The sequence below is a fragment of the Nycticebus coucang genome, chromosome 11 (genome assembly GCF_027406575.1).
Source record: "Nycticebus coucang isolate mNycCou1 chromosome 11, mNycCou1.pri, whole genome shotgun sequence".
NCBI classification, from domain to species: Eukaryota; Metazoa; Chordata; class Mammalia; order Primates; family Lorisidae; genus Nycticebus; species Nycticebus coucang.
Window position 1 is genome coordinate 83,644,856 of NC_069790.1, and position 12,934 is coordinate 83,657,789.

General features: G+C 41.0%; 1 protein-coding gene across 4 annotated transcripts in view; it reads right to left on the minus strand.

Moving 5' to 3' along the window:
* The window catches only part of DOCK4 (dedicator of cytokinesis 4), a 471,167-nt gene that overhangs the window by 64,361 nt on the left and 393,872 nt on the right, over positions 1 to 12,934 (minus strand). For all 4 annotated transcript variants that reach the window (XM_053609306.1, XM_053609304.1, XM_053609303.1 and 1 more), the window contains exon 31: positions 1,508 to 1,656. In XM_053609306.1, coding sequence (XP_053465281.1) covers positions 1,508 to 1,656 — 149 coding nt within the window. The remainder of the gene's footprint in view (positions 1 to 1,507; positions 1,657 to 12,934) is intronic.

Consider the following 12,934-nt stretch of genomic DNA (forward strand, 5'->3'; position numbering starts at 1 on the left):
ACTTCACACTCTTGGCTGGGTAGCATTTACTGCTGCCAAAGACATCTATCTATTTGTTGATTCAAACACAAATGCTTGCAGCCCAGCTCAAACGTTTGAATTCATTTTTAGGTGCAATAAAAACTGGCAAGTCCTACTTCTTTTTTCTTTTTTAACATCACTATATATATAAGGACATCAGGAAACTAACATATCCACATACATTAATTTAAGTCTTTGATGTGTTTTATATCTATTTTCTTTCTCAAAACAGTTTGAAGTTGCACTAAATCTTTGCTGAAGTTGAGAACTTGTTCTATCCATGTACAGATGGCAGATCCATAGAAATAGTCTAAGTCAGCAATAAGCAGCAAGAGAGAGAAAGGACATATTTCCTGAAAACTGTAGTCAAAACATTTATATTTTCCAGTGTGTAAATCCTTTGGATCTTTAGTATCACGTAGGGAAAAATATCCCTTCATGTATCTGAGGCAGAAGAAGACACAGAAAATAAATAGCCTCCCCATGGCCAGAGAGAGTTAAAACCACCAGGAATTGGGGAGATATTTGATTTGGTTAAAAGATTGAGCCCAATTATTCCTTTAAACCAAATGTCAATCAAGAGATAAAGACAAGGGGGAAGGAAAGTAGGTTTTCTCCCCTAAGTACAATTTTTTAAAAGTCTTTCATTCACCTACCAGCTTTTTTGAAAATCAATGTATATACTGTGCAGGTGAAAGGCCTATGCTTTTGGCCACAGGAATGTTCTACGTATTTAATCAGATTACTTATGCAGTTGACAATTCTAAGACTTCAGGGAGGCTTCTTTTGGAGAAGCATGAAGGAGGGCTGAACTCTATGGGCACACAGGCTCCTGCAGTGACTTTGTAAAGGCTGGCATCTCCAACTTGAGGGGCGTGGCATGGCAAATGGAGCCGATTCCTTGTGAGATCTGCTTTTGTAATAAAACGTGTGCCTTTACAAAACTGGAGCAGAACTATTAGGACCTACGTCAATGAGCAATGATAAGCTCATTCCTTTGGAATTTCCTTTGCAAGAATTTCCACTGCTTTTTTCTTTAAATTAATTCTCAATGCTTCCAGCAAAGAGCAATAAAACATACTGCCAATCAAATGCGCAAAGCTAAGCCATTCACCAAAGACAACATGCAGACCACTGAGAGCTTAGAAGCTCAAGAATCATTAACCCTCTGATTCCTCCCAACTGGGAGTAAAATAAAATTAAAAATAAAATCTCTGCAAGTTCTTAAAGATAGCCATGGGAAATCATAGAATGTTTTAGCCAAAAGGGAATGAAATATTTTTTTTAGGGCTTCCCTAGAAGCTCCAGAGGACACAGGACCAGAGAGAAGTACCCAAGGCTGCATGGCCTGAGAGTGGACAGACCAGGCTAAAGTCCAAGTCTCTTGGTCCAGTGTTCATTTCCCAAGTCAGAGTCAAATCTGGAAGTTCAGGGATGCTGTAGAACTGAAATTCTTCCAACTGTTCTGAAAAGCACTTCTGCCTACCTGTTTAAAGTTGCCACTCCGTCTCTGCTCCCAGTCCATCATATCATGAAAAATAGGGATCATGACATTCCGAAGATCTGCCTGGGGTATCAAGGTCACTTCTAGGAAAGGGCCAATCAGGGAAGGGATGAAATGAAGCTTGTGCTCTCCTAAATTGACCAAAATATTTGAGTTTCAATATATTTAATCTTAATAAGATTTCAGAAAATATGGTAAAATTTGTTTAAAACTATTGCCACAAGGAAATTCAATTACAGTTGTCTCCTCAAGCAAAAAAATGTAAGAAAATAACCCATAAGATACAATTCAAAATTATATAATAAATCATCAGGAATTGGTTATGTTTATTATCACGTCTTCACACACATTAGAATTTTTATGCAGTCAAAGTGAAGGGCAACATAGGTGACATTTTTTCAAGATAATTAAATGAAAAAGCAAGGTACACTACAATATGCATGGAAATATCTGTCATTAAAAAAAATACAGACCTACATATATATAGCATACATTAGTCTAGATAGTTACATCCTCTAATGTTAACCACAGTGATTATCTTTAGGTGGTAAGATTACAAGTGATTTAGTTCATGGAAAAAGATAGCCCTTATCTGTATTATATAATTTTTATTGTGTGTTGTTTTGCATAATAAATATACAGCCTAAACAAAAATCTAAATAGGGACCAATAAAAGATTACCATTATTTTCTGAAAAGACCAAAATGTAACAAATAGTGAATCCAAAATGGTATATTACCAAGTTCCAAAAAGTATGGTATTGATAATTCAGAAGAAAGGGACGTGGAAGAAGAGATGGACACAGGTGATTTCATATAGCAGGTGGTGTTAAGTCCATTAATCTTGTATGTTAAATCTCACAGAAGAGAGTCTATCTCTACGGTGAGAATATTGCATGATATGAAAAATACACTAAAGAGCTAACCTTCAGCATCATGGCTGGCTGCGTACAATGGTAGGAGCAAAAACTTAGAACCTACCAGATGGGAGGTTGAGCAGAAGATAGCTGGCTTCATGAAAGAGGGCAATTTCTCCCTTGTTATTCTTTCCTACTTTTGATCTTTTGCAGTGAGGCTGAATACAAACCATATCACACCATTCACAGTTACTCACCAATTTCAGAGTGAAACCCCTTTACCTAAATGATCATTTTCTCTATTTTGCTTTTTGTACCAGAAGGTATTAAGGTGTCCCTGGAGCTCAGGCATGTATGTGCAAGTGACACTATAAAGATACGCCATGAAAATGGAATAGAGTTGAAAGTTATAATGACTTTAGAGGGTTTTTACAGTAAAGAGAAGAATATGAAAGAAATAATTGGGAGGGGGCAAAATGATGGATGAGATCAGAGGTGGGAAAACCCATGTGGATGTTTGTGAATTCACTGCTTTTTTGCGACTGAAAGTGCCTTGAGATACATCAGCTGTCTTCAGAATGTGGCCTCTATTCCTGAATAATTGCCTTACTCTGGGTGCGACAGGACATTAGCAGGTGTGGGATTGAGTCAAAAACAAGCTTTCCAAATTAAAGCCTGGAAAGTAACACTGGCAGTAGTTAGTGCTTGAGGAAAGTGGGCACAGAATGACTTCCACACAATCAGTGAAGCTGCTTAAACTTTTCAAAGCCAAATGTATGTCTTTTTTTCCCCTTTAGGCTAACATATTCATTATGAAGAGGCATTGTCTGGTTAATTCTGCTCCATTCATTCTGTATTATATCCTCATATTATGAGCCTTCCTATCAGGATAAAATCATCCCTATTTCAATGACATGGAAGGAATGTTATGCACATAATTGAAATGTTAGGAAATTAAGCAAATTAATGTAAGCAAATTAAAGGATGTCTTTATTTCAGGCAGAAACATTGCAACATTGCACATGCTATGGACACAGGAGAAGAATATTTATATAGAAAAACTATAGTCCACAACCCAAGGAGGCTGTGGAATCCTCTGTCTCCACATGTCAAGTGTCCTTGATAAGGCATTACAGCAGTCAAATAAATGATCTGTACTTTTATGAATTTAGATTATTATAAATACATGGAGAAAAAGTGGTGGGTACCTCTTTTCTGTACTTGCTTTGATAAGGAACAAATTATTAGTTTACTAGAGTTTGGAAAGTATAAAAATGCAATGTATTTTCTTGAATATCTTATGTGTCTATTTTCTGTATTTCCATTTCATTAACTCATTCAGTCATTAACCTATTTAGTCATTCAGTGAGACCTGAGAGATAGGAAAGCCTAGTGTATTTTTGGTACTGTATTAGGAGAGGTACTTGCAAATACATAGATCACAATGAACATCTGAGCTGCTGATATGCAAATCTAGAATTGAAACAATGAACATGGTTCAACCCATGCTACCCCGGGCAGTAGAGGAAGCTGATCGGAGGTGCAATTATGCCTAGATCTGGGAGGTAAAGTTGGCTTAACATGTGGGTAGGAGTATTCCTACAGAGGGAATAGCATGTCAATTCCTGCCATGCCTGGAAATTCCTTGTGGAGTGGTCAGGGTGGGTGAGGGAAGTGCTGGCAATGAGGGTGGCTTGGTTTGTACCCCAAAATGGTGGGAGGGGAAGTGGGCAGTTCTGCTGTAGGTGGTGGCTGCTATTACAGATTTATTTTGTAGGCACATTCTTTGGGGTAGTGTGGAAAATGGGCTGTTCTGGGGAGACAGATGCTAGAGGTCCAGTTAGGTTATTCAAATAAATATGACAAAGATTGGTCCAAAGCAGCAGCGAAGAAGAGGCAGAGTGTGAGTGAGAGTAAACCCCGCTAGTAGATGAGACCAAATTTACAGGACAAAGAGCCAGTTTAAGACGGGAGGTGAGACAATGACGTCAGTATGGGGCATGTTTGAGATATTTCTAACACTGGATAATCCAGCAGGCAACAAAAAGCCTGGTCTGGGGCTCAGGGCAGAGGGCTGGGCTACAGGTGGACTGTTTCAGAATCATCAATGATAAATGGGGTGCACAAAATCACTTCAGGGAACATGTAGCCAAACATAAGAGGAGTCTGAGAAGCAGGAAAAGCTGTGCGTAGGAGGGCCAGGACAAGAGGAGGAGGCAGCTAAGGAGATGGTGGGGTGATGTGGAATGACTTGATGTGGAGAAGGCTCCCAGAAGTACCAAGGCCAGGAGCGTCCAACGTGGACTCATTAACAACAGCTGACACTCATAAACACTTAACGCCATGGCAGGTATTGCCCAGGGAGGGGGGTGGTGGTGGCTTCACAGCTATTATTTCATCATGCCCCACAACTACTTCCCACTTACAGGGAAGGCAGCTAAAATCCTGGGAAGTTAGGAAACTTGCCCAGAGTCACTCAGTCATTGGGGGGCCAGGAATTGAACCCAAGCAGTCTGGCTTTAATCACTATCCTATGGCTGGGATTCAATACAGGGCTTTTGATTTGGCAAAGGAGGAATACAGTGGAAAGCTGATTATAGTGAGTTAAAGAGTAAAAAGAGACAGGTGAGCTGGCAAAGACTGCCAATTTTTCCTCTTAAAGTCATCTGACAGTAAAAGCAAGAAAGCCAATAAGTCAGGAACTTGAAGGGGTGGGAAGGAAGAGGGATCTTTTTTTTTTTTTTTCTGATGGGAGAGGGCAGTCACATATTTAGTCAGAATCCTGTTCTCTGGGGAACTATTTGTCCATGACTCCACGTGGTTGGGAATGGGGCTGGGGAGTCCTCATCCCACTGCCTCAGCCTCAAAAGTAGTGATATAACCTGAGCCTTGTCAGCAAAACAGCTTCAGTTGGATGAGGTGGCACACACCTGTAGACTCAGCCTCTTGAAAGGCTGAGGTAGGAGGACTGCCTGAGGCCAGAAGTTTAAGACCTGTCTGGGCAACATAACAAGACCCCATCTCTAAAAACAAACAAATGAGCAAACTCTCCCAAACAAACAAAAAATCCAAGCTTTATCCCTAGCCCTAGGTACTGGTTCTTGGCAGGGACATCCCCTTTCCCCAACCCCTCACCCCGCCCTCCCATGGGGACAATCTATGGTCCAGAGGGACTTTTCTAAAAGGACCTTTAGGAAAGAGGAAATAGGCTTGAAGTTGATAGAAGCCATTTCCCACTGAATGGAAGGCAGTAAATGGAGAATAAAGTCAGTACATGAATGAAGGAGAGCTAGGGAACAGTAAGCCCTGATGTTTGCATGCTTAAAAATCGTGCCTAAAGCTAGACATGCCTGAAGGCTTCCCCGCTACTGGAGACAATGTGTTTCTTTGAGTTGAGTGTTTTGGTCTTCAACTTTGTCATACACAACCCATGGAGCTCTGACACATCATGAGAAGGAAAGTGCCAGTTCCCTCTGTTAAAGACCATCCATATCCTGCCCACCTGGTGTAGATCAGCATGGTAACAAGGAGTCTCTGTGCTAAGACCTTCATGAGCATGAATTCCCTCTGGATTTCCACCACCTGGATAAGGTGCCCTTGACAGAGGCCACTGGTCTGAACCACCTTCTGTGCTGAAGAAACCTACAGAGTTCTGTGTTAACTTCCCAACCACAGTCAGTGTTGTCATCCCAGAGCTGCCTCAGTACCTGCCTCAAGTAGGAACCAGAGGTCCTTGCCCTGGTCTTGCATCCTCAGTGCCCTATGGGACCAGGATCCCATGATCTGCGCTGGCACCAGTCTGGTCCCTGCTAACTGGTACAGGCAGAGCACCCTGGGGTGCCTGGGAGGTTCCTTGTTCTTGAGATTGGGTGTGGCCCAACTCAAGAACTCACCCCGTCAGGGAGCTTCCCTCTATCTCAGAGGGGCACAGGTTGAGTTTACCTTGGGTTTAGTTCCATTGTGAGTGAAAGTAGCCAGACAAAGTGCTTTGAGCATCTAGCTAGGAACACATCTCTGGACACAACCCACAAGCCTCTGCCCATCTCTAAGTTCTTTGGCTCTAGATCACCCAAGTCACACAGTCTTTTCCTCTTTCTTTGAGGTTTCATCAAGGGTAACTTAATTCTTTCTTACCCTCCTTAAATGACTTATCCATTCCCAGTATGTGTGGGGAAGGAGCCTGCCCCACAATTCCTTCTGTGTTCCTACTTTTATTTCTCATCCAGGCAATCCTTTGTCTTTCCCAAAAGCCTGCTTAGCTTTCCCCATCAGAGCAAGAGAAACTCAGAAACAACTTTCTTATTAATCTAACTACGTATTTTCCTCCAAAAGAACGAATACGTTCAAGACAGACAAACTCACTGAAATATCAACTCACAGTTCTCCCTGTACATTCCCCCTTCCTCTCAACATGAACCGTTCATGCAGGTAACCAGCAGCTAGCATCTGCGATCCCTTTCCTCCGTTATTTTTGTCAGGGCAGAACAGATGCAATCTGAACTCAGTCACCCCTACTGTCATTTTTATAAGCCTAAACTCACTGAAAAGCTTATTAAGATGTCTTGGGAAGTGAGGGGAGGAAAAAAAGAAAATGGGGAAGGACATTTCTATCGGGGCAAAGGTTGGCAAGTGCTGAGATTAGTGGGTCTCAGAACTCATCTGTTCCAGGACCGTCCTCCAGGGGCGCTGAGTCTAGTCACAGATACTGGACCGAAGGGCCCATGTATACCAGGACAAAGGCCATCCTGGCAGTGACTGGTACCCAGGAGGGCCTCTCTGCTTACTTGACACTGTGTAAGACACCAAACCTCTGCACAGTGTTTCGGTGTATGTGGGGAAAGGGAAGAAGCGAGAGAGAATACAAAATAAAGTTGAATTTCCCCCAGAAAGTTCTCCCCGGCCTGAGCTGGTAGAAGGAGATTCAGAGCTGGCTCTTTACTCTCTTAGCCTTTAATCTTTCCTGAGCCCGGCATCCTTTGGCCTCTCTAGAGAAGACATTAGTATGTGCTTACTTTATTTACCACTGTTTGCTTGAGTATTTGTGAATCTTTGAAAAAGAAAAGCTCTACAATAAATCCCCATCGACTCATCACCTAGCTTTAATATTCTCAAGATTTTTGCCAATTTTGCTTCTCCTAACATCCCAATTATTTTTTTTCTGGAGTATTTTAAAGCAAGTCTGAGACATCATTCTGCTTGTACACACATCAGTAAGCATCTTTAACTGACAGGACTTTTTAAAATATAGAAACAGGATGCTTTCATCACACCTTACAAAGATAACAACTTCTTAAATTAATTTAAAAACACAGCCTATATTAAAATTCCTTTGATATAAAAGATATAAGACATATCTTTTGTAATTGCTTTCTTTCAATCACGACCTGAATGAGGCCCATACACTACATTTTGTAACCCGATTTTCCTATTGACAGTAAGGTCATAGAAAAGCCACACCTAGATTTAAGCCATTGTGCAAAAATGTCTGGGAATAGCCTTATTTGCTGAAAACACACTTTAGGAACACATCATCTGTGCAAACCTGAACAGGCTCTCCAACCATAGAAAATTTAATTCCCACCAAACCAGCAAAGCAATTTTCAGCTATGTATGGCAACAACAAAATAAACTTCATTTAAATGATTTCCTTTTAAACCATAGATTTAGTATACTTTCTCCAATCTTAATTGTCAGCCACATGCTCTTGTTTTGAAGTATTTAGGGCACCTGCTACTTGGGCTGTTGAAGTTATATATTATGCACACAGAACAGCCTGCTAGGGAAGTATTGATTTTTTTTTTTTCTACAGCAGTTACAAGGCCTGTGTTTGCAAATGTGGAACAAAGAGCCCACTTTATATTTAGTAAGAATGTTAGTTCATCTAAAAATAGAAAGGAAAACTTAACCTCCCAGCAAGATGAATGCCAAAGGTGGGGCACAGTTGTAAAGACCAACCTTTTTCTTTGTAGACTATTCTTGCACATGTAGGTATAAATGGATACAATTTCAGGGAAAATAAATGCCTACCCCTGGCTCTTGATGGGATATTGTTAGTCCTTCAAGTTAGATAGTGAAAATATTACAGTTATTACTAGTTGGTTTTTAGCTCCATAAGCGAATTATTTTTTCAAAACCACAATAAGACACCACCTCACACCCAATAGTATGGCTACTATAAAAAAAAAAAAAGAAAAAGAAAAAGAAAAAAAAGAAAGAAGTTTTGGCAAGACCGTGGAGAAATTGGAACCCTTGTACTTTGCTGGTAAGAACATAAAATGCTATAGCAGCTGTGGAAAACAGTAGGAGAGTTCTTCAAAAAACTAAAAATGTAATTACCATATGACCCAGCAATTCCACTTCTGGTTATACACCCAAAGCATTGAAAGCAGGATCTGAAGAGATCTGTACACCCACATTCATGGCAGAATTATTTACAATAGCCCAAAGTTGAAAGCAACCCATGTCCACTGATGGATGAATGAATAAAGAAAATGTGGCGTATCCAGACAAGTAAATATTATTTAGCCTTAAAAAGGAAGAAAATTCTGACACACATTACAACATGGATGAATCTTGAGGACACTCTCCTAAGCTAAATAAGCCAGTCCCAAAAAGACAAATTCTGTCTGATCCCACTTATGTGAGGCACCTTGGGCAGTTAAATTCATAGAGACAGAAAACAGAATGGTGGTCCTAGGGCTCCAGAGGAAGGGAACTGGGCAGTTACTATTTAATGGGTATAGAGTTTCAGTTTTGCAAGATAAAAAGAGTCCTGGAGATTATGACACTACAATGTGAATATACTTCATACTACTGAATCCGACTCTGAAAGGTGATCACGATCGTTAAGCTTTACTCTGTATTTTACCACAATTAAAAATACTTGAAAAAATAAATTATTCAATTATGTGACAGGGACAATGTTGTGGTCAGTACTCCACATGCACTAGAGACAGGTGGCTCAACTCAAAAGTTCCAGTGGGGAGCCCAAAGCTTCTCTGTCCCCAGACCACCACCACCTCACAAAGGAAGAAGTCAGGCTTTGGTGAGGTGCCTGCAAGGTATCATTTGTTGCCTTTAGACAACAGACCCTTTGGCTTTTGTTACTACGTTGCCAACCAGAACTGACAGAACTAGGGCTGAAACCTTAACTAGCAGAGCTGCTGACTCAGCTCTGCAGAGATGAAAACAGCACTCAGGGTGCTCAGAAGCTGTAAGATGGAGGGAGGGAGGGAAGAAGGGAGTTAGAACTTATTCCTCCTCCTCCCTTGATTCTGTGAACTTAACATGCACTAAAGGGTACAAATATTTACTTACTTATTCAGAAAAAAGTTTAAACTTTTGGTATATAAATAAATCATGATAAAAACACATTTAGCACCACAAATAAGTTGTTATGCAATTTTAGAATTATAAAGTAGGTACTAGTCTGATGACTTAAGGTTAAAAAGAACACTGGAAGCCTAAGCAGTTCCTGGTCTTAAAGGGTTGAAAAGTTGCTCACAGGTAAGTCTAGGGGATACAAAGATCAGATTTAAGATCTTACAACCTTCTGTTTAAAAGCAGACTAGTCCGCTGAATGTGCTCCTCTCCTCCCCTCATCCTCAGCAGAATTGGGAAAAAAACCAACTTATTTCTAGCATACAGAAGACTTTCTACACTGCTGAGCTAAATACCAATGACTGAAAACTGATTTAAAAGCACCAATGACTACCAATGACTAAAAACTGATTTAAAAGCATTGCTCAGTAAAATTTTATTTCCAAATTAGGTCCATTGGACAGTTTTAAGCAGCTAAAAGTACATTTAGTGATCTTGGACATTTCCTCCCCTCATCTTATTTTCTAAAAGTTCCTGCTTTGGTAGCTTTAGTGTTGAGGACCTTGATTGATGAAATCGTGACAGCGTTCTGGCTTTACTAAAATATGGCAACTTTGTCTTTATCAAGCTTTCTCCTGGTCCCACATAAACAGAACAAAATGTTTAAAATGTAAGATTTTAAAACTAAGCTGTTAACAGGCAGGGGCCATTTTTTCTTGTTGCCCCAAATAACTTGTACAAAGGCGATGCTTCATGAACTTTATCAAATTGGATCTATTGGCTTGTTACCTTAAAACATGTACATTCGTAATTACCTGAATAAATTCTCCTTAGCTTTTAAATCCTTAATATGACATATTTAAAGGAACACCAAATTATGACTAATGTACTTTGATTGATAATCCTAATGAGCTGATTAAAGGCCTGTTTGATAAGGAGTATCAAAATAGTATCCCAAATACATAATTCTTCTTATCATTTTGTAAAAATACATGTTAGAAGAGAGGATTTAACATTTTTGAACACTGTCCAACTCTAGCTGTTATACAATAGCAATGACCTTTAAAATTCACCTGATATTTTAGAAGTCTCTGAAGTCTGGACACAACTCTAGGGAAATAATGCAGAAAGCAAGGAATGAGGTAAAGATGACACTCACCCTACACTTGAACTATGTCATGCTGGGAATTCATAAGTAGAATATAAAAAGCATTTTCTAACAGAGTCCTAGTACTATGCTAGAGCTAGTTTTTAGGGCTGAACAACAGAGAGGAGGGTGTTGTCTTAAGTAGAGCTTTTCAGTCTTTAGTCAAGTGTGTTAGAGTCCCTAGGGAACTTGCTGGAACTCAGACTGCTGTGCCCCACCCCGAGGGGTTCTGTCTCAGCAGATCTGGGGTATAGACTGCTGTGCCCCACCCCCAGGGGTTCTGTTTCAGCAGATCTGGGGTATAGACTGCTGTGCCCCACCCCCAGGGGTTCTGTTTCAGCAGATCCGGGGTATAGACTGCTGTGCCCTACCCCCAGGGGTTCTGTCTTAGTAGATCTGGGGTACAGACTGCTGTGCCCTACCCCCAGGGGTTCTGTTTCAGTAGATCTGGGGTACAGACTGCTGTGCCCCACCCCCAGGGGTTCTGTCTTAGTAGATCTGGGGTACAGACTGCTGTGCCCTACCCCCAGGGTTCTGTCTCAGCAGATCCAGGGTATAGACTGCTGTGCCCCACCCCCAGGGGTTCTGTTTCAGCAGATCCGGGGTATAGACTGCTGTGCCCTACCCCCAGGGGTTCTGTCTTAGTAGATCTGGGGTACAGACTGCTGTGCCCCACCCCCAGGGGTTCTGTTTCAGCAGATCCGGGGTATAGACTGCTGTGCCCTACCCCCAGGGGTTCTGTCTTAGTAGATCTGGGGTACAGACTGCTGTGCCCTACCCCCAGGGTTCTGTCTCAGCAGCACCGGGGTATAGACTGCTGTGCCCTACCCCCAGGAGTTCTGTTTCAGTAGATCTGGGGTACAGACTGCTGTGCTCTACCCCCAGGGGTTCTGTTTCAGCAGATCTGGGGTACAGACTGCTGTGCCCTACCCCCCGGGGTTCTGTTTCAGCAGATCTGGGGTACAGCCAGAGATTCTGCATTTCTTACAAGCTTCTGGCTACCACTGCTGTTGAAGAGCATAGACAAAATAATGTGTTATAAAGATTAATATGCTCCAGAGATTTTCCACATTCTTTAGATTTCTGAGAAAAACAGAGAAGAAATTTAACATAAAAACCAGAAAGGCAGGAATAGTTCTGTTTTATAATAAGGACAAAATAGAGAAAAAGTATACAATGACATCTTTAGGGAGACTAAATGTGCCAGCTTTGTTTCACAGGCCAAGGGTCCTGGCCCTGAAATGCATAGCTCTGCTAGACTGGATGAAGATTTATATGGAAATAACCACACAGGGCTAGAAGAAGAACCTACCAGGTTTTCTAATATTCCAGTAACCCAACCAAATCTGTCCTGGTCTCATAATTTGAGCTTGGAAAAGAGTCTATACAACCTTGACTGCCATTGAACAGAATCGATAACAGCATTCTTTGGAAAACATCTTGCTAAATTAACGTCAAGTGCAATTTGGACACTACAAGGGCCTTGATCTGCCTTTGAAAAAACAAAGAGGACACAAAAAATCAACAAGGATGAACTTTAAGACTCTCCAAGTAAGAAGAACATTTGATGTCTTTTTCTTTAACATAAAGGAAAATGGCTGTTTTTATTCAAAATTCTTGGATAAGGCATAGTGTTGGCATAGTGAGGAGAGGAAGCGTAATTTGTCCTTGTACCGACCCTGCAGTGACTCTCATTCAGGAGAGGGAGACGCAGGAATAAATACTGAGGCCAGACAGAGGGGAAGGGGACAAAAGGGGCTGCAAACGCTCAAGCAAATTTTCCACACTTCAGTCTTTTCTGTTCCCTTCATGACTTCTTCCGCCTCTCTATTCTCTTATTTGTCTAATACTTTTACCTTTTCTAGAATTTCAAAATATTGAGGTGGTACAAAAGTTTTTGTTACGTGGATACCTCTATAGCTGAAACTGATGGTATTTTTGAGCTGAATCTGAAGACAGATCATGATTTCTTCTGGCCATATATAATTGGAGGTTGTTTTCAAGATGCTAATTCATTTTTCCCCTTAAAATCACCAGCAAGCATTGAACATTGGGCTCAATTATATACATATATAAAAGCACCCTC